The 21,184-nt window shown below is 48.4% G+C and overlaps 1 protein-coding gene and 1 long non-coding RNA gene across 3 annotated transcripts in view; one reads left to right on the top strand and one right to left on the bottom strand.

Moving 5' to 3' along the window:
* Positions 1 to 47: 47 nt before the first annotated feature.
* The window catches only part of LOC135271882 (uncharacterized), a 30,653-nt gene continuing 9,516 nt past the window's right edge, over positions 48 to 21,184 (top strand). The window contains exons 1-2 of the long non-coding RNA XR_010340001.1: positions 48 to 211; positions 19,935 to 20,230. This is a non-coding gene — a long non-coding RNA (uncharacterized LOC135271882). The remainder of the gene's footprint in view (positions 212 to 19,934; positions 20,231 to 21,184) is intronic.
* FBXO31 (F-box protein 31) overlaps positions 15,464 to 21,184 on the bottom strand; it is a 50,469-nt gene continuing 44,748 nt past the window's right edge. For both annotated transcript variants that reach the window (XM_012466081.2, XM_012466084.2), the window contains one exon: positions 15,464 to 20,212. In XM_012466081.2, coding sequence (XP_012321504.1) covers positions 19,990 to 20,212 — 223 coding nt within the window. In that variant the 3' untranslated portion in view covers positions 15,464 to 19,989. The remainder of the gene's footprint in view (positions 20,213 to 21,184) is intronic.

The raw sequence follows: 21,184 nt of genomic DNA, 5'->3' as shown, positions 1-21,184 counted from the left end.
AACTTAGCTGGCGGCTGATTGGCCCCTCGCGCAGGGACGCGAGGTTAGCGGGTTAGAGCGCGGCTGTGTGGGGCTCCGGGACACCTGCCATTCCCGCTGGTGTTGGTCCTGCAGCCCTCAGCGAAGGGAGCCACTCATCATTTCCGACAGATGGGTCGGGGCCGCCTGCCGCCCTAGCCAGGGTCTCGATACCCTGCAAGGAGAAAAAAAGGTGAGAGCAGCCCGCGCGCGGTCCTGCGTCTTGCATAGGCGCTTCGGGTTAAATCACTCCTTTACCTCAGATGAAGCCCGCGCTGGACCGCCAACTCCTGTATCTGAGGTAAAGGAGCCGGCGCTGGATCGCCAACTCCTGTATCTGAGTTTACGTAAAGGAATGATTTCACCCGAAGCGTCCTCAGGTGCGGCTCGAATCGTAACTTTTAGAAAAGTAAGTTTTTTTTTTTTTTTTTTCTTAACAACCTTGGGTTTAAAGATGGCGAAATTGGAAGCAGCTGTCACCCGGAGGCCTGGGCGTGCGAGCGCGGGTTCTGGCGGGCCGTTAGCCTCCCCACCCTACCCGCTCTTTTCTCTGGAACGCATGTACTTTGGGCAGTTGCTGACCGGAAGACAGGACGTGTCTTCATATTTTAGTGAAACCCAGTGCTTTCTCCCTAATTATGTTCTTTAAGTTACCGCCAGTTCCAATTTGTATTTCCTGGAAACGGTTGGGTCTTCTCCCACTTCCAGTGTTTCCATGTGACTCGAATACTCTGGATTACTACTTGTATTTGCCCAAACCATCACGAGCACCACTAGCCCCGATGGGCGATACTTCAGCGTGCCGCGTTCTAGCCACAGAGCAAACCGGGGCTCCCAGGCACTGCCCTGTCGGATTTCTTGGCTTTGCTGTTTGACCGTTACGATCATGACCTGTGAACAGGACCGAGTTTCCAGCCAGCACGTACACACATGCTCTCCTGACCAGCATCCATGCTCATTAGGCAGTGCCCCTGCTATACTAAGGTGGGGTATCTGCTTAATATTTCAGATATCCCACCGTGTGTGTGTGTGTGTGTGTGTGTGTGTAAATCATGTTGTCACTGCCCTTTGTAACTAATGACAAAATTATCCAAGAGTCTCACCGTTAGCCTAGCTCCTTTTTTTAATACCTGTCTCATTTCTGCCCACTTTGAAGCGCTCAGCTTCTCTGCTGTCTCTGTTTTCCTCCTGAGCACACCGAAACATTGTTATACCACAGCAGGGCATGGAAGACAGGCTTGTGCTCCCCTGGATGCTCAGGCCTTAACCTTTGGCACACCAAGTCTTGTCGTTCCATGTCAAGAATAGCTCTTCACCCACCCAAGAATGGCTAAAATTTTAAAAACTGACAAAATCAAAATCAACTGACAAAATACCTACTGTGTACCACAATGGCAAAAAACACACAACCACAACCCACAACAGTGAGGATGATGCGTACAATGAAGTCAGACCCCAAAATGTACAGATAATTCTACATGTGTGACGTTCAAAACCAGGAAAGTAAATCCATCATGACACAGGCTGGGGATGCGAAGGAAACTCCATTGTTCTACAGAATTCCTCTCTGTGAACATGCCACACATTTTTTTGTTTTTTTAATCCATATTTTTAAAATCTATATTTCAGCTAATGTTTTAAAAATCTTTTCTCCTTCAATTCTAAATCTTCTGGGAATAAAAGTTTATCAAAAAATTTTTTTAAAAAAAGCAAAAAAAAAAAAATTTCTCCTATGAATGGACATCTGGGCCATTTCCAGTTTGGGGCCATCAGGAAGAAAGCTGCTGTGGATAGTTTTGTTCTTGTCTTCTGGTACACATAAGCTCTCATTTCTCTTCGGTGAGGCAAGGAATTAGTTGGTCATCGGGTATTCATATGTTTAGATTTTGTAAATACTGCCAGTTTGCCAGTGTGGTTTTATCAGTTTCATGAGCAATGTATGAGGGGATCCAGCTGCCTGGATCCTCAACAAACCAGGTATTGTCAGCCTCAAAAAAAAGAAAAGGAAAGAAAAGTCCTAGCCAACATGGTGAAACCTGGTCTCTACTAAAATACAAAAATTAGCCAAGCATGGCGGTGTGCGCCTGTCATCCCAGCTACTTGGGAGGCTGAGGCAGGGGAATCACTTGAATCCGGGAAGTGGAGGTTGCAGTGAGCCAAGATTGCACCACTGCACTCCAGCCTGGCAACAGAGCGAGATTCCGTCTAAAAAAAAAAGAAAATAAAAATCTCAGGCCTTTCATTGGGGACAATTTTGGGATCTCTCTGAAGTTGAGCAGTCCCTTCCCAGGCTGGATCCCAGAGTGATGAGGTCAGGGTCACCCAGGTGCCTCTGACTTGTGTCTGTTTGCATTTTGTGTTCAGCGCCCCTTAATGCCCTGTGTCATGTGACTGATGCCCACTGCAAACGTCGTTCTGAGCGCTTCTGCTGGTGTAAACCCTTACCTGTTCCTCTAGGGGTTGCTGGCTTTATCATCTCCCCTTATTCTCCTAGTCTCTCCAATCGTGACAGTTTACACATCTCTCTTCCAAGGGCCATCTGGGTCTTCCTTTACTTCATCTTTGTGCCGTCTGCTGAGGCAGACACAACATCATCATCACCCTCCTTGCTGTTACCAGAGCAGCATGAAAAAGGGCACAGCTACACAGAACAGCCACACTCTGAGTTGGCTAATTTCCAAATATCTCTGTTACCATCTCATCCCCCGACCCCCACCACAGGACACTGAAGACCCGCCTCCTACCACTGTGTCTGAAATCACCAGAGTCCCCAACTCCACCCAGAGTTCGTCACTTCCCAGGACTCCCACGACTCCACTTGGGTTCAGACCAGAATGCACGAAGCAGCTTCCTCAGTGGGCGTCTCCCACCTTCACCCTCCTCACCAGCAGGCCATTCTCAACACAGAGCCTCCAGGGGCTCCTGTGGGGCCTAGAGAGCCACAGTCCTTGCTGTGACCCACAAGGCACTATGAGATCTGTGGCTAGCTAATAAAAGCACACACATGCACCCACACATATGTGCACACATGCATGCATGCTCTCACGTTCACACACCCGCACACTGATGCACTTTTGCCCCGGTTCCTGCCCTGCGTTCATTTCCTACTGCATTCCTCCTTGTTCCAGCCACGGTGCTCAGTGCTGCTTTCTTATACCTCCATGGTCTTACACTTACCTCTGCTCCCTCTGCCTGAATTGCTCTTCCCCAAGTGGCTCAGGGCTGCCTCACTACATCTAGGTCTCAGTGTCATCTTCTCAAGGAAGCTTTGACTGAGTTCCCTATTTAAGGTCCACACAATAGTGTGTCGCCGAGAGTAGACTTTGGGCAAAGCAGATTTAGAGTTTTCAGGTAGTGGTGGTGGTGGTGATATGATGGTAATGGTGATGATGGTGATGGGGGTGGGGGTGGGGGTGGGGGTGGTGATGGTGATGGTGGTAATGATGGTAATGGTGGTGATGATGATAGTGGTGTGATTGGGGTGGTGATGATGATGATGGTGGTAGTGATTATGATTGTGATGGTGATGGTAGTTAATATTGCAAAAGTTTCTTATGTATCAGGTACTAGTCTGCATGCTTTCTGTATTTAACTCATTTACTCCTCACAGTAACCTACGAGGCAGGTTACTGTCACCATCTTACAGATGAGGAAACTAAGACTTCCTTGTCTTGGGCAAGTGAAACTCACTAAAGGGCTTTTTTCTTAGTACCCAGACTGTGCTCCTAAGGATACTTGAGAGGCAAGAAATATTTATTGGGCTGTTGTGAATTTTAGGAAAAGCTCCTGTACTCTCTGCAGAATTGCCCATCAGTTTCCAGTTCCCCCAACCAGCTCATGAGTGTAAGGGCTTGTCCTCAGTCTCCCAAGCTCCCCACCCTGTCCCTCATTTTTCTCTTTCACCCTCCAACTCTTTGTGTCTTCCTGCTCTGTCTCCCTTTTCCTCCCCTAATTCATATTTTCTATCAAGGAATGTGCTAAAGTCTTGTTTTTTTTTGTTTTTGTTTTGTTTGGTTTGGTTTTTTTGTTTTTTGCGACAGTGTCTCGCTGGTGTCACCCAGGCTGGAGCACAGTGGTGCAATCATGGCTCACTGCAGCCTGGAACTCCTGGGTTCAAGAGATCCTCCCACCTCAGCCTCCTGAGTAGCAGGGACTACAGGCACACTGTGCAAAAGTTTTGAACATACAATAATCAGAAGTATTCACACACACACAAAAAGTTTTGAACAGACATGCTTCCAAACATGAATGGCAGCTGAGCACATAGAGAGAGGCTGAGCATTTTCAGTGCCTAGGGAAGTGCAGACTAAACCCATGATGAGTTTTCACCACACACACCTGTCAGAATGGCCAAAATAAAGAACACTGAGTAGATCAGAAGGGATAGCGAGAATGTGGCACAAGGGGACTCCTCCCTACACTCTGGAATATGTGGCAGTTTCTCCTCTGATTGAACATGTGCTTACCGTGTGACACAGCAATCCCACTTTTAGGTATTTAAAGGAATGAATACTCATGTCCTCACAAAAAAATCACACAGATGTTTATAGTGATTTTATTCATAAAGTGTCCCACTGGAAAGTGCAAATATCCTTTATGGGGAGACAGATACATTGTGGCACCTGCACCACATGAGTCCTGCTCAGCAGTCAGAGGGATGAGTGGTTGATTGAGGCATCATCGTGGATGGATCTCAGGGCATCAGGCCGAAGTCCTGCGTTCTCAACACAGTGCTATTACCCACAAACTGGCACACACTGGTCTTTCTGGGGTAGGGGAAAACACATCTTGCTTTTTTTTTAGAGACAGGGTGTCTCCCTTTTACAGAATTGGCTCTAAGAAAAAAAAAAAAGAAAGACAGGGTGTCTCACTGTCGCCCAGGCTGGAGTGCAGTGGTGCGATAGTGGCTCACTGCAGCCTCTTCCTCCCGGGTTCAGTCCTCCTGCCTTCTCCTGAGTAGCTGGAACTGTCTTCCTCCCTTGAAGTACAAAGCACAGGTATACACACAGTACACAAACAGTATGTCTGTGGTGGTAAAAGTTCATGAGGGTATTGGAAAAGTATCTGATGAGGCTCCTTGGAGGAGTAATAATGCACAAAGGCTGAGCTGCACCCTGCCAAAGGAGAAAGCCAGACAGACCCCTGCTGGCAAAGCCTACTCCCCAGGCGTTTTGGGAAAAGTGGAAGTAGGGTGGAGAGTAGATCAGGGGTGCCAGGGGCTGGAGATCTAGGGAGGCAGGGACTGTGCAGGGTCAGCACAAAGGGATTTTGACGGATGCTGGAGCACTCTGTCCTGATAGTGATTATTTACAACCATCTGTCAACTCAGAACTGCAAACACAGTAAAATTTAACTGTAAATAGACTACACCTCAAAAACCTAACCAAACCCTTTTTATTTATTTATTTGTTGTTTTGTTGTTGTTGTTTTAAGATGGAGTCTCTCATTATCGCCCAGGTTGGGGTGCAGTGTTACAATCTCAGCTCACTGCATTCTCTGCCTTCTGGGTTCAAGTGATCCTCCTGCCTCACCTTCCCAAGTAGCTGGGATTATAGGCACCCGCCACCATGCTCAGCTATTTATTTTTTTGAGACAGAATATCATTCTGTTGCCCAGGCTGGAGTGCAATGGCATAATCTCGGTTTACTACAACCTCCACCTCTCAGGTTCAAGCACTTCTCCCATCAGCCTCCAGAGTAGATGAGATTACAGGTGTGCACCACTGTGCCCGGCTAATTTTTGTATTTTTTGGTAGAGATAGCCAGGCTGGCCTCAACTTCAAGTGATCTCCCCTGCTTCGGCCTCCCAAAATGCTGGGACTACAGGCATGAGGCACCGCATCCAGCCCAAATGCTTTTTAAAAGGAAGGAAAAGGGACAGCTCAACCCTTTCTCACTAAGGGGTAAAGGACTGCTAGCTGGTCATGTAAAATTGTGCATTTCCCTGAAGTGTGTTCTCTGGAATCCTCTTCCCCAGAGATGTTGAAACAGAGGTGCTTTGTTTAGTGTGGCGGGGGCAGATGATAGCCACAGGACAGCTGCTCTGTGGGTATCCTCTGGGGGCCTTGCAAGCTACAAATGCTCAAATCCTCTCCCCAGAAACCACAGCTCAGCGTGCAGGAACTGGAGTGGACATCTCTCCCGACAGCTCCCTAGTGACACTGCTTCACACCCACCCACCCCACGGGAGCCATCTGACGGGCCCCTGTGGCAGATGCTGACGCAGTGGCCATTGCCTCTTCCTGCCTCCTGCTTTGCTCAGGAACCAGGTGGAACGTGCCCAGGAAAGGTAGCCCCAGAACTGCAGGGGAGTCAGGACTGACTCCGCCCTCATGGAAACCCCTTTCCCTGAGTCAGAGTTGCTTCCTGGGTGGCATGGGGCTGGCTCTGGCCAGTGAGGAGTTGGTCCTCACTGAGGTTTCGGGGAATTATGTGCCTACCAGGTGGAGAGGAAGACGGCTGAGGACACAGCACCTCACCTGCCCTTCCTCACCCAGCAGGTGCTAGGATAGCTGTCACCGGAGCCAAGCAGCACATTACCACCCATGCCCACTTCCACCTCAGCCCTGAGCCTCCCTACACCTGGGAGTCCACTGCCTCCTGATGTGTCTGTGTTCAGAGGTGGTCATAAGAGCACATATTCTAGGAGATTGTGTGTTGTGGCCTGTGTGGGGACAGAGCCCCTCAGTGTTCACTGCTGTGCCCTCAATGCTTAGCACCGTTTGCCACATAGGAGGTGCAGGCATCAACTCAGTAGTGCCCAATGGGCGACTTTGCCCCAAGAGACACCTGGCCTGTCTGGAGCCTGTTGACTGACATGTGGGAGGGACTGCCATCCATTGTTGGGGCCAAGAATGTTGGTCAACCTCACACAACGCACAGAGTGGCCTAGCACACAGACTCACCTGGCCCCAAACACCACCTGTGCCTGGGGGTGAAGTCCTGTCCCAAGGGAAGCAGACAAGGCTTGAGCATCGTAGACACTGCAAGAGTCTCAGCCAGTGAGAGGCTGTCTGGGCCCTACCACAGGCCTGACTCCTAGAGCCAAGCCATTTTCTTCCCTTGAGGCGGCACTGGGTAGGGCTCTCACAGGATGGATGACCTTGGGTTTGCAGCTTAGCTGTGCACACAGGTGGACCCTCAGTGCCTTGTCAGTTCCTCATGATTAGCCCTGGGGCCAGAAAGTGCTGCTTAGGCCTCACTCTGAGAAGTATCTTCACACCCTGAGTAGGTCCATTGCCTCTTTCCACCAACTCTACTCCTTGGAACAGGCTTGTTCATCACCACGGCCAGGCAAGGAGAGCCCAGGTCAGCCAGACCTGGGGTCAGCAGAGTAGGCATGTGTGGGAACAGGCACCAGGTGCCTGTCCTCCCTGTGGGCAGAGCCGTCTGTCCTCTAGAGATCTGCAGTTTCTGTAAAAATTCTGGAAGGAGCCAGGAAGCAGCAACTCCAAATGCCCAGAGAAGCCCAAGGTGGGCGCGGCCAGGACCTCCACGGCTCAGAGGCAATGCAGGTGGCCAGGAGGGCCCATGCCAGCACACAGGGAAGAAGGAAAGGCCCCATGGATCTCCCCGCTCAGGAATAAGAGGGACAAAGGCAAATATAGGAAGGACACACATTGCTGCCTTCTGTCACTTGGGAATTTTTTATTTATTTATTTATTTTATATTTTATCGCGTTTTAGGTTTTGGGATACATATGAAGAACATGCAGGATTGTTGCATAGGTACATACATGGCAATGTGGTTTGCTGCCTTCCTCCCCATCACCTATATCTGGCATTTCTCCCCATGTTATCCCTCCCCAACTCCCCACCCGCCACTGTCCCTCCCCTAGTTCACCCCCACAGACCTCAGTGTGTGATGCTCCCTTCCTGTGTCCACGTGTTCTCATTGTTCAGCACCCGCCTATGAGTGAGAACATGCGGTGTTTGATTTTCTGTTCTTATGTCAGTTTGCTGAGAATGATGGTTTCCAGGTTCATCCATGTCCCTACAAAGGACACTAACTCATCATTTTTTATGGCTGCATAGTATTCCATGGTGTATATGTGCCACATTTTCCCTGTCCAGTCTGTCATCAATGGGCATTTGGGTTGCTTCCAGGTCTTTGCTATTGTAAACAGTGCTGCAGTGAACATTCGTGAGCATGTGTCCTTATAATAAAACAATTTATAATCCTTTGGATATATACCCAGTAATAGGATTGCTGGGTCAAATGGAATTTCTATTTCTAGGTCCTTGAGGAAGCGACACACTGTCTTCCACAATGGTTGAACTAATTTACGCTCCCACCAACAGTGTACAAGTGTTCCTATTTCTCTCCTGCATCTTCTCCAGCATCTGTTGTCTCCAGATTTTTTAATGATTGCCATTCTAACTGGTGTGAGATGGTATTTCAATGTGGTTTTGATTTGCATTTCTCTGATGACCAGTGATGATGAGCATTTTTTCATGTTTGTTGCCTCACATATGTCTTCTTTTGAAAAATGTCTGTTCATTCCATTGCCCACTTTTGAATGGGTTTGTTTGTTTTTTTCTTGTAAATCTGTTTTAGTTCTTTGTAGATTCTGGATATTAACCTTTTGTCAGATGGGCAGATTGCAAAAATTTTTTCCCATTCTGTTGGTTGCCAGTTCACTCTAATGATTGTTTCTTTTGCTGTGCAGAAGCTCTGGAGTTTAATTAGATCCCATTTGTCTATTTTGGCTTTTGTTGCCAGTGCTTCTGGTGTTTTAGTCATGAAGTCCTTGCCTATGCCTATGTCCTGAATGGTTTTGCCTAGGTTTTCTTCTAGGGGTTTTATGGTGTTAGGTCTTATGTTTAAGTCTTTAATCTATCTGGAGTTAATTTTAGTGTAAGGTGTCAGGAAGGGGTCCAGTTTCTGCTTTCTGCACATGGCTAGCCAGTTTTCCCAACACCATTTACTGAACAGAATCCTTTCTCCATTGCTTGTTTTTATCAGGTTTGTCAAAGATAATATGGTTGTAGATGTGTGGCATTGCCTCCAAGGCCTCTGTTCTGGTACCAGTACCATGCTGTTTTGATTACCGTAGACTCGTATAGTTTGAAGTCAGGTAGCATGATGCTTCCAGCCTTGTACTTTTTGCTTAGAATTGACTTGGCTATGCGGGCTCTCTCTTGGTTCCAAATGAAGTTTAAGTTGGCTTTTTCCAGATCTGTGAAAAAGGTCATTGGTAGCTTGATGGGGATAGCATTGAATCTATAAATTACTTTGGGCAGTATGGCCATTTTCACAATATTGATTCTTCCCAACCATGAACGTGGAATGTTTTTCCATCTGTTTGTGTCCTCTCTTATTTCGTTGAGCACTGTTTTGTAGTTTTCCTTGAAGAGGTCCTTTACATCCTTTGTTAGTTGTATTCCTGGGTATTTTATTCTCTTTGTAGCAATTGTGAATGGCAGTTCGTTCTTGATTTGGCTGTCTTTAAGTCTGTTATTAGTGTATAGGAATGCTTGTGATTTTTGCACATTGATTTTGTATCCTGAGACTTTGCTGAAGTTACTTACCAGTTTCAGGAGATTGTGGGCTCAGACGATGGGGTCTTCTAAATATACAATCATATTGTCTGCAAATAGAGACAATTTGACTTCCTCCTTTCCTAATTGAATATCCGTTATTTCTTTTTCTGGCCTGACTGCTCTGGCTAGAACCTCCTATACTATATTGAATAGGAGTGGTGAGAGAGGGTATCCTTATCTAGTGCCAGATTTCAAAGGGAATGCTTCCAGTTTTTGCCCTTTCTGTACGATACTGGCTGTGGGTTTGTCGTAAATAGCTTTCATTATTTTGAGATACGTTCTGTCAATACCTAGTTTATTGAGAGTTTTTAGCATAAAGGGCTGTTGAATTTTGTCAAAGGCCTTCTCTGTATTTACTGAGATAATCATGTGGTTTTTGTCTTTGGTTCTGTTTATGTGGTGAATTACATTTATATATGAGTATGTTGAACCAGCCTTGCATCCCCGAGATGAAGCCTACTTGATTGTGATGGATAAGGTTTTTGATGTGCTGTTGCAATTGGTTTGCCAGTATTTTATTGAAGATTTTTGCATCTATGTTCATCATGGATATTGGCCTGAAGTTTTCTTTTCTTGTTGAGTCTCTGCCAGATTTTGGTATCAGGATGATGTTGGTCTCATAAAATGATTTGGGAAGGATTCCCTCTTTTTGAATTGTTTGGAATAGTTACAGAAAGGGTGGTACCAGCTCCTCTTTATATGTCTGGTAGAATTCAGCTGTGAACCCATCTGGACCTGGGCTTTTTTTGGTTGGTAGGCTACTAATTGCTGCCTCAACTTCAGCCCTTGTTATTGATCTATTCAGGGTTTCAACTTCTTCCTGGTTTAGGCTTGGGAGGATGCAAGTGTTCAAGAATTTATCCATTTCTTCCAGGTTTACTGGTTTATGTGCATAGAGTTGTTTGTAGTCATCTCTGATGGTGGTTTGTATTTCTGTGGAATCTGTGGTGATATCCCCTTTATCATTTTTTATTGCATCTATTTGATCATTTTCTCTTTTCTTTTTTATTAATCTGGCTAGTGGTCTATTTTGTTGATCTTTTCAAAAAACCAGCTCCTGGATTTATTGATTTTTTTGAAGGGTTTTTTGTGTCTCTATCTCCTTCAGTTCTGCTCTGAGCTTAGTTATTTCTTGTCTTCTGCTAGCTTTTGAGTTTTTTGGATCTTGCTCCTCTAGCTCTTTCAATTTTCACGATAGGGTGTCGATTTTAGATCTTTCCTTCTGATGTGGGCATTTATTACTATATATTTTCTTCTAGACACTGCTTTAAATGTATCCCAGAGATTCTGGTATGTCGTGTCTTCATTCTCGTTGGTTTCAAGAACATCTTTATTTCTGCCTTCATTTCATTGTCTATCCAGTCAACATTCAAGAGCCAGTTGTTCAGTTTCCATGAAGTTGTACGGTTCTGAGTTAGTTTCTGAGTTCCGAGTTCTAACTTGATTGCACTGTGATCTGAAAGACTGTTATGATTTCTGTTCTTTTGCATTTGCCTGAGGAGTGATTTACTTCCAATTATGTGGTCAGTTTTAGAGTAGGTGTGGTGTGGTGCTGAGAAGAATGCTGTGGATTTGGGGTGGAGATTTCTATTAGTTCTTATTCAAACCTAAATGTCTATTAGGTTTGCTTGGTCCAGGTCTGAGTTCAAGTCCTGGATATCCTTGTTTATTTTCTGTCTTGTTGATCTAATATTGACAGTGGAGTGTTAAAGTCTCCCACTATTATTGTGTGGGAGTCTAAGTCTCTTTGTTAAGTCATTAAGAACTGCTTTATGTATCTGGGTGCTCCTGTATTGGGTGCAAAAATATTTAGGATTGTTAGCTCTTCTTGTTGCGTTGATCCTTTTACCATTATGTAATGTCCTTCTTTGTCTCTTTTGATCTTTGTTGGTTTAAAGTCTATTTTATCAGAGACTAGGATTGCAATTCCTGCTTCTTTTTGCTCTCCATTTGCTTGGTAAATCTTCCTCCATCCCTTTATTTTGAGCCTATGTGTATCCTTGCATGTGAGATGGATTTCCTGGATACAGCACACCGATGGGTTTTGACTTTTTATCCAATTTGCCAGTCTGTTTCTTTTGATTGGGGCATTTAGCCCATTTACATTGAAGGTTAATATTGTTATGTGTGAATTTGATCCTGCCATTTTGATGCTAGCTGGTTGTTTTGCCCGTTAGTTGATGCAGTTTCTTCATTGTGTTGATGCTCTTTACCATTTGGTACATTTTTGGAGTGGCTGGTACTGGTTGTTCCTTTCTGTTTAGTGCTTCTTTCAGGAGGTCTTGTAAAGCAGGCCTGGTAGTGATGAAATCTCTGAGCAATTGCTTGTTCGTAAAGGATTTTATTTCTCCTTTGCTTATGAAGCTTAGTTTGGCTGGATATGAAATTCTAGGTTGAAAGTTCTTTTCTTTAAGGATGTTGAATATTGGCCCCCACTCTCTTCTGGCTGGGCTTCCCTTTGTGGGTAACCCAACCTTTCTCTCTGGCTGCCCTTAGCATTTTTTCCTTCATTTCAACCCTGGTGAATCTGACGATTATGTGCCTTGGGTTTGCTCTTCTTGAGGAATATCTTTGTGGTGTTCTCAGTATTTCCTGGACTTGCATATTGGCCTGCTTGCTAGGTTGGGGAAGTTTTCCTGGATAATATCCTGAAGAGTGCTTTCCAGATTGGATTCATTCTCTCCATCACATTCAGGTACACCTGTCAAACGTAGATTAGGTCTTTTCACATAATCCCATATTTCTTGGAGGCTTTGTTCCTTTCTTTTTATTCTTTTTTCTCTAATCTTGCCTTATCGTTTTATTTCATTGAGTTGATCTTCAGTCTCTGATATCCTTTCTTCTGCTTGGTCATTTCAGCTATTGAAACTTGTGTATGCTTCGCGAAGTTCTCGTGTTGTGTTTTTCAGCTCCATCAATTCATTTATAGTCCTCTCTAAGCGGTTTATTCTCATTAGCATTTCGTCAAACCTTTTTTACAGGTTCTTAGTTTCTTTGCATTGGCCTAAAACATGTTCCTTTAGCTCAGACAAGTTTCTTATTACCCACCTTCTGAAGCCTGTTTGTCAATTCATCAGACTCATTCTCCATCCAGTCTTGTTCCCTTGCTGGTGAGGAGTTGTGATCCCTTGGAGGAGGAGAGGCATTCTGATTTTGGGTGTTTTCATCCTTTTTATGCTGGTTTCTCCCCATCTTTGTGGATTTATCTCCCTGTGGTCTTTGTAGTTGGTGACTTTCAGATGAGGTCTCTGAGTGGACATCCTGTTTGTTGATGATGAAGTTATTTCTTTCTGTTTCTTAGTTTTCCTTCTAACAGTCAGGCCCCTCTGCTGTAGGACTGCTGGAGGTCCACTCCAGACCCTGCTTGCCTGGGGATCACCTGCAGTGGCCTCTGCCTTTTCGCTGGGAACTGCAATCCAGAGCTCTTGCTATTCAGCCATCTTGGATCCTGTCCTCAGGAATTTTCAAGTCAAAATGGGGAGGGTGCGAGGGTAAGTTTGGAAACTATCCAAATGGCACTCTTCGTTTCACATTGCTGGCTGGGGGCAAGCCCTCAGCAATGACCCTAAGTGCCCACTAAAGGTCACACAGCAAAAAGGGACCTCCTCTAAGGAGCAGGGACAAAGGGAGGACCCCGGGCACGTTGCCTCCTGCAAGGGGAGGAAGCACAAAGCCATGCCATCCATTGGGTGGGCAAACCTCCATGCCTCCAAGGGCAGTGCAGCCAAGCAGCCCCCAGAGGGAGAAGTGAGCTCCATCTGGGACCAGGTGACCCAGCCACGACCCCCTCTCAGACTCTGCCTCACCCTCTGGTGTTGGACACGGCCAGCCTGGGCAGCCACCAGCCTTGCTGCCTATCTGCTGTCCCCTCAGCCCCAGCAGCAAACAGAAAAGCCCAGGGCCCGTGCCCCTGCGGTGATGCTGGTGTTGGACAGATCCCTGGAGAACAAAGCCTGTGCTCTTGCATCTAGGTGAGGCTGTGGCACCCAGGCCAGGAGCAGGTCCCCCCGTCTGGGTCGTCCATGCCCTTGGAGCAAGAGGGGAACTGTAGCAGGCAGCAGTGTTTTACTCCTTCCCCATGACTTGATATTTTTCATTTTAAAATAAAACACATGAGATGTGTTAAAGATGTCGCACTTAGTCCATTATCAGATCCACACTTCCCCGTGTGACCTGGAAAATCGGGGTGCATCTTCAGTCTGCGGGGTGCAGGGTCTTGTCCAGACAGGAGGTTGTGTGGTGCTGCTTGTAGCAAGTGATTCGTATGTGGTTGGCATGGCCCACACAGCTGAGGATGACCCCATGGCTAGGACCCAGACCCCAAAGAAAGGCCTGGAAACAACAGCAAACCTGTGAGTAGAGAAGGAGGCGCCTACCGCCAAGGGACCCAATATCCCTGCTCTCCCCGGAGAAGGAAGCACCCACCACCAGGGACCCAAGATCCCCTGCTCCGGAGAAGGAAGCGCCCACTGCCAGGGATGGATGATCCCCCACTCTCCCCAGAGAAGGAAGCGCCCACCACCAGGGACCCACGACCCACTACACTCCCCGGAGAATGAAGCGCCCACCGCCAGGGACCCACAACCTGCTGCTCTCCCCGGAGAATGAAGCACCCACCACCAGGGACCCACAATCCCCTATTCTCCCAGGAAAGTGCTCAGTGCCCAGGAAGCAGCCGCAGCTGGCAGGCCAGCGGGGATGGCAGTGAGTGGACCTGCAGGTCACTGTTCTGACACTGTGTCCTGCCTGAGGGGCTGGTCTCTGAACTACGCAGAAAAGAGGGAGATCTCATAATCAGTGATGTCAGGATCAACAGGCGAACAGATGCTAGTTCTGCCATACAAGCCTCATTTTTTAAAGCAAAACAGAGTTGAGGTTCTGCCCTTTAACACCCCTAGATGTGACCATACCATTCCCACACTATCTTCAGCTTTTCACCACGTCAGTTGATAAAAATTAAGTATTTGCATTTTTACATGTTACACAAATACCATCTCTCACTTTACTCATTTTGCAATGGAACAACGCTGTGTGTCCGCCTGCCGTGTGACACCAAGGGTGGCTCCACCATAGTCCACCCACCTCCTTCCAGCCAGTGACTGTGGTCACAGTGTAGCAGTGAACATCCCTGTGTGGCCCACACCTGGGCTCTTGTGTTTCCCCAAGGTACACATCTCAGGACGCAGTTGCCAGTTCCTGGGCCCATGTCCTTAGTGCCATGAGCTAGTACCAGCTGAGCTGTCCCCAAACAGCTGCCCCACCTGCATTTGTTCCCCTGCATCACTGCCAACATTTGGAAAATCACACTTGCCAATTTCCGCCAGTCGATGGTGTACTTTGAGTGCATTTCCATGAAAACATCCTTTTTCTCAATTCCAAGCTAACAGCATTAATTAGCAGCAGTGATTCACGGGGTGGCTGGGATAAGAACAGGAGGTACCACTGTCTATGCTAAAGACTTGAACTGTTTACAATAACATATTACTTTAGAAAATAGAAAAGAAAGATCTATGAGAGCCTCAGTTCGTCTGCATGGCTCCGAGCACAGTCCCTCCCATATCTGTCCTTTTCTTATCCTGGTTTCAGATAATGCAACTCACTTCGGCTTAAATCTAAGCCCACTGGGGCCCCCAGTCCCTTCGGGTCTCTGGGTAGGGAATGAGGACCCGAAGGGAATGGGGTCCTCCCTTCTGATGCCAGGTCAAAGGGAAGGACACAGGGACAACCACTGTCTGGATTCCAAGGCATCCCTTCAATGCTCCCTTCTGTCAGTGCAGGAAATTGGACACTTTGAAAGAAGAGGCTGGGAAGTCTGGGCTCCTGGACTGACAGCTTGCATGGCTTAGGGCTCTGCCTACATCTGAATCATATTCCCAAAGAAACAAATTACAAAACACACAAGGCTTGAAAAACAGATTTACTTAAAATGATGAGGAGAAATACAAGTGCATGGGTGCAGGTGGCAGCTGCTGGGCTTGCTCTGGTCCTGCCTAGTGGGCGCCTACCCAGGCAGAGCACAGCTCCTGCTTCAAGGTCACCTCACTAGCGAAGGAGCTCACAATCAGATGGCAAAGCACTCTCCTTCTGCAGGCAGGTTATGTCACCTCCAGGAACAACCAAATACAGAATCAGCCCAAAACCCACACAGCTCTGACCTCATGTGCTCTGGCTGGTCTCCTGGCATGCAGGCCACTGAGCTGTGGGTAACACAGGGTATTCCACGGTTTGCACAGTCTCATTCCCATTCAAAGTACAGGCCAAGGCTGGGTGCAGTGGCTCACGCCTGTAATCACAACACTTTGGGAGGCTGAGGCAGGTGAATTGCTTGAATCCAGGAGTTCAAGACCAGCCTGAGCAACATGGCAAAACCCCATCTCTACAAAAACAAATTAGCTGGGCATGGTGATGGGTGCCTCTGGTCCCAGCTTGTTGGGAGGCTAAGGCAAGTAGATCGCTTCAGCCTAGGAGGTTAAGACCTCAGTAAGCCATGATCGTGCCACTGCACTCCAGCCCAGGTAACAGAGTGAGAACCTGTCTCAAAAAAGTATCAGCCAAACGGAAATCATCATCTGCTTTCTTCTACTCTAAATATTCTGAGGTGGGTGCAGCAACTCACGCCTGTAATCCTAGCACTGTGGTAGGCCAAGGCAGGCAAATCACCTGAAGTTGGGAGTTCAAGACCAGCCTGACCAACATGGAGAAATTACCCAGGCATGGTGGTGCATGCTTGTAATCCCAGCTACTCAGGAGGCTGAGGCAGGAGAATCGCTTGAACCAGGGAGGCAGAGGTTACGGTGAGCCGAGATCACGCCAGTGCACTCCAGCGTGGGCAACAAAAGCAAAACTCCATCTCAAAAAAAAAAAAAAATGCTGAGGATGTGTAGTAAGTGATGTTCCTGATCTCTCCCCAGAAACAAAGACAGGTCAGTCTATGTTAACACTGGACTTCATCGTGATTCAAAGAGTTCTATTCTCAGGGCAGGTGGCAGTTCTATGAGCCCATTCCCATAAGTATTCTTAAAAGTTACACCATGAAGGTGGCAATCAGAATAGAAAAATCCTAGAAGAGCCTAGCAGCTTTCAGCAGAGCCTTGGATGGTGGACCGCAGCTCGGTGTCTCCTGTTCACACTCGAGACCCCCACAGCCATGAGGAGGAGGACAACAGGAGCTCAGGAGATGCACGTGGATGGGCGTTCTGAAGTAATGAAGGGGCTGAGGAGGTTCTGCTGCTGTCTATGACTGCCCACAGGCACTGCAAATGGCCTAACCATGTGCGGGCAAGAAAGCCTGGGAGTGAACAAACCTCTAAGGGAAGTCAGAGCCAGCAGCTGGAAGGCCCTCGCATATGGCTGCAGCACAACTCCAAGTTCTCAAAGAAAAAACTCCAGTTTTCACCTGGTTCTGCACAAAGCTGGGAATGGAGTGGCCAGCAGGGCATGTGGCTAGAGGAAAGCCAAGACCGCCCACCCCTCCCTACTCATATTCCAGGTGGGCTTGCTAGGGAAACAGGTGCCAGTGTCAGGGCAGGGATGTCACAGAGCCACAACCAGGCCGAAGGGGCCCAGGGCATGGTCAGGAATGAGAAAGAAGGGAGCCTAAGGCTCTCCCACCACCAGGCCTACAAAGCCACTTACATTCAGCAGCAGACCTGGAGGTCAGGGCCCAGGTCAGATGGGCTGAGGGACTCCAATACCACCTGCCCTGAATCTCAGCCTACAGATGTTGTTTGCAGCTTCCTCATGCAAACATTCAGTGCTGGTACAGAAAAGTCCCCAGTGACCTGTCTCAAATCTTCAATCACATAATTTCCAAACGAGTGACAAAGAGCACATTCAGGTGCACAGAGCTGCACTGCAGGCAGCCACATTCCATCCAGACAGCAGACTCGATCCTGCCCCAGAGGAGTGAGATGGTGAGGAAAAGCATCCGTGGGCAAAAGATGGAGAGCACCAACCTCCCAGCTCCGCCGGCCACCTTCCCAGTTAAGCTCCAATGTGCTTGGCTGTCCCAAACTGGGTTACTCAGCCTCCTTAAAAACAGTTTTATCTGAATCTCAGCTGCCCTTAGGCCTCTGATGATGACATCATCAGCCCTTCCGAGTCCTCACCTGCAGGGAATGGACCAACTGCAGGTTCCTCTGAGAGGGTGGATGCTTTCCCCAGTAAGCGAAGCTGCCATGTTTGGAGGCACACAGACTGTGCCTGTCCCTACAGAACCGGAGCCAAGAACTGGCTAAGGACACAGCAGAGTGGAAAAAAACAAGACCTGTAGTCATGACTGGGAGGGATTGACTGTGCGGCCAAGAAGGCCTCCCCTTCCAGGCTACATGGCTCCAGCCCTGCCTGGCATCACCACAGGTCACCACCATGGACAAACCCCAGCAACACACACACACCAGAACCAGAAGCCACATGAACTGACTTACAGCCCTTAGCTATTTGAGACATTCTGAGTGGAAACCATTTATGCACCCAAACACTGGAAGCATAGTTGAGATTTAAGATTCCTTTAATCAGAAGTGCTTGTCTCCCATCAGTGTGCTCTTCAAGCCCCAAAGGGCATGCCTCTGATGGACTGGGTCCCTTAGAGCAAGCCTCAGGCTCTTGGTAAAAATGCATTTTCTTGAAACAATGGTGAACCCTGAAGGGTGCCAGTCTACATGCCCGAGGGTCCCCCAGTCTTCAGGGCCACAAGTCACTGTCCCTCAGGGACTGCATCATTTGGCATGAAAGAAAAATAGTGACCACCACAGAGGGCAAGGAGTGACAAAGCGTGTAGACTAATGCTGCAAAAGCTACTAGAGACTGGCCACATGGAGAGCCGGCCGGTGTGCCTCGGGATCTGCATGGCTCCTGGGTGGGCAGCCCTACTGCCACCTTCTCCAATGGCTTTTCTCCTCAGTCTTTTTCCCAGGCGGGCCAGATTAACATTTAAGGACCTTGCCAATTTTCTGATTGTGGGAAGCAAAGTAAGAATATGCCAAATGCACTGAGGCCAGGCAGTGGGAATTTTTTTTTTTTTTTTTAAAGGCCAGTCAGAAGTTCATCAGGAAAATGTTTCCCAGGATATTCTCAGGTTGGTCTCCAGACAAAGGCACACAGACTGTCACCTTCCCAAGGTCCCTCACCAGCAGGATGTGTCCAGGACACCCAGCACAAGGACTAGTGGCAGAAAGGGAAGACTCACCAGGGACACACACTCGGGCACAGAGCTGGCTGTGGGCTAGGGCAACAGCCAGCTCTGGGCACCGTGCTCCCTGTTCTTCAGGAGATGCCAACCTCAGCCAAGATTTTCGATGGGGTCCCCACACGGAGGCGTTAACACGACATGGGGCACACAGCAGTGAAGGCATCAGTGCATGGGGTCTCCAAGCTGGAGGGTACTCAAGGGGTCCTGCTTTCCAAAATGTGTCCCCAGACGTAGGTGTGGCTTTTCAAGAAAGCTGTCCCCTCAACTGCAAAGGGCTTTCCTCATCATCTCGTATGAGCACTCCTGGCACCTGAGCAAACCACTCACAGGAGAGAAATGCAAGGACTGCTTCAGAAATGCGAGCCTGGAGCCTTGAGTTCTGGAGAAAATGGCTGGCAGCTTGGTTTTGACAACGCGTGCGTGCATGGAGGAAAGCAAGGACAAAACGCCCTGTCTGGAACAGGCTGACGGGGACAGTCAAGTGGCTGGAACGATGGCCTCAGCTCCAAAGTTGGAGGAGAGGGGCCGGGGCAGGTGTGTCGGCTGGGCTGTGCACTCACATTGACACTCCAGTGACTCAGGTCACTACACCCACTCCACAGGAGAGGAAGCTGAAATCAGAGGTGAAATGCTTCTGTCCAAACTCGACTGAGCTGAGAGAGAGATGGGATTCAATCCAGAGTCTGCCCCCAACCCTGACATCCCACCAACTTCCCAAGCTTGCTCTCCACACGCTGTGCCCATCACACCTGCACTGCCTGGGTGTTCTCTTCCTGACCCCCTCCCCAGAGGCCACTTCTGCCTAGCTTCCCCCAGCAGGAGTGGGGTGGAGCACATGTGTCTCATACACGACCCATTCTATCATTCTATCCTCTCACGAGAAAAGTGCGCCAGAGGAGAGTCCTGTTTCCCAAGAAAACCGCAAGCTAGCCCAGGGTGCGGTAACCCCAGCGCTTCATTTCTCACACGGTCCCACAGCTGGCCCCCTAGATCCACTGTATTTCAGCTCATTCTCCTTTTTGGTAAGACATGCTCAGCTTCCTCCATCATGGCACTGACAAATATGCAGGTCTGTCATACTCTCTGCATAAAGTGCTGGGGTGTGGCTGGGCTGGGACCCCCAACGAGGTGTGCGTTCTGGTCAAAAGGCTGTATTTCCAAAGTGCATGCTGCTTCTATTCACAGGTCAGAGTCCAGAGCCCCAAAGCTACCCGGGATGTGGCAGCAAGGATGTGGCTGGTCAGGAGGTGAGGGACTGAATGTTCTTGAGCATTTCGTCAAAGGCCTGTGGGGATGGCGCATCTGCATTCCGGAAGGTGGCCTGGACCCGGCTGTACAGGCTGAAGGATTTCAGCTCCAGCCAGACAAACCCGAAGCGGTCCTCGTCGAAGAGGATGAATACCCCAGGGGTGCGTTCAGGGCTGGTGAAGCCATGGCCCGCAATAAGGCCTGTGCCATAAAAACTGAACAGAGACAAGAGGGTAAGTGTGAGTTGGGGGAGGGCTGAGTCAAGTGCACCTCAAGTCTGGCATTCTGGGATGCCCCTCCGTGCCACAAGAGCCATATCCACTATTCATCAGCCACAAGCTGACTCCCAGAGCCAGCCTGTCTCTACAGGGGCAGCTGGGGGTGCGGGCTGAAACTCTGCAAGGGTAGCTAAGGGCACAGGTCAAGCCCACCTGATGATGGATGCAGAGGCCAGACCTCCAGGCTGCTTGGGGCAGGGGCACTGATGTGTAGCACCTGTGAGAGGGATTCACTCACTCACTGCACACTGTGCTGCGTCACCAAACTAAAACAAGAGGTCTCTGCAGGCCCAAAATGAAAAAGTCTTCATTTCTGGGAGTTATGTCCCCATACAAACAATGAGATACAATATAGATAGCCTGCAGCTGACATTCACTCAGGGGGAAGAACTCACAAACATCCATTTATGGCTTTGAGGTCAACATCAAGACATTTATGGCTGTCTTGTAAGCAGCTAAATTCTTCCAACAGATGATGAGAATCATCCAGCCACAAAGGCTCCAAAGGCCTGGCGGGTGAGTACCCACTTCGACCAGGGCCTGGGCCTCAGAGGTCTTCTCAGGTGGAGGGAGAAGCTCCAGGGCCGAGAGGCAGGTACAGTCATCAGCACTGTGCTCGCAAAAAAACCAAGAGGCATTCCCTGTACAGATGCTGTGTCCAGGCCCTTCAGACCCATAAACCAGAAGGGAAGGCCCAGGAGCTCCCATATTCAGCATGGGGTGGACTGTCCTGCAGGTTAGCTGGAAAGAGGGGCTGGAGGGCTCTCTGGCCAGTGGCCGCAGCACATGCTGTGACCTGCAAACTGGCTCTGAGCCAGTTGTGAGGTATTACGAATTTTGACATTTTTGAAGGGTAGCAGAGATTTTTCTTTTTATAGCTATTCAAACATTTACACCAGCTAAAACAAC

The sequence above is a fragment of the Aotus nancymaae genome, unplaced genomic scaffold, assembly GCF_030222135.1.
Source record: "Aotus nancymaae isolate 86718 unplaced genomic scaffold, 86718_ANA_hifiasm-v0.15.2.pri h1tg000095l, whole genome shotgun sequence".
Classification (NCBI taxonomy): Eukaryota; Metazoa; Chordata; class Mammalia; order Primates; family Aotidae; genus Aotus; species Aotus nancymaae.
The sequence above is the reverse complement of the archived record's forward strand: the minus strand, read 5'-3'. Positions and strand labels throughout refer to the sequence as shown.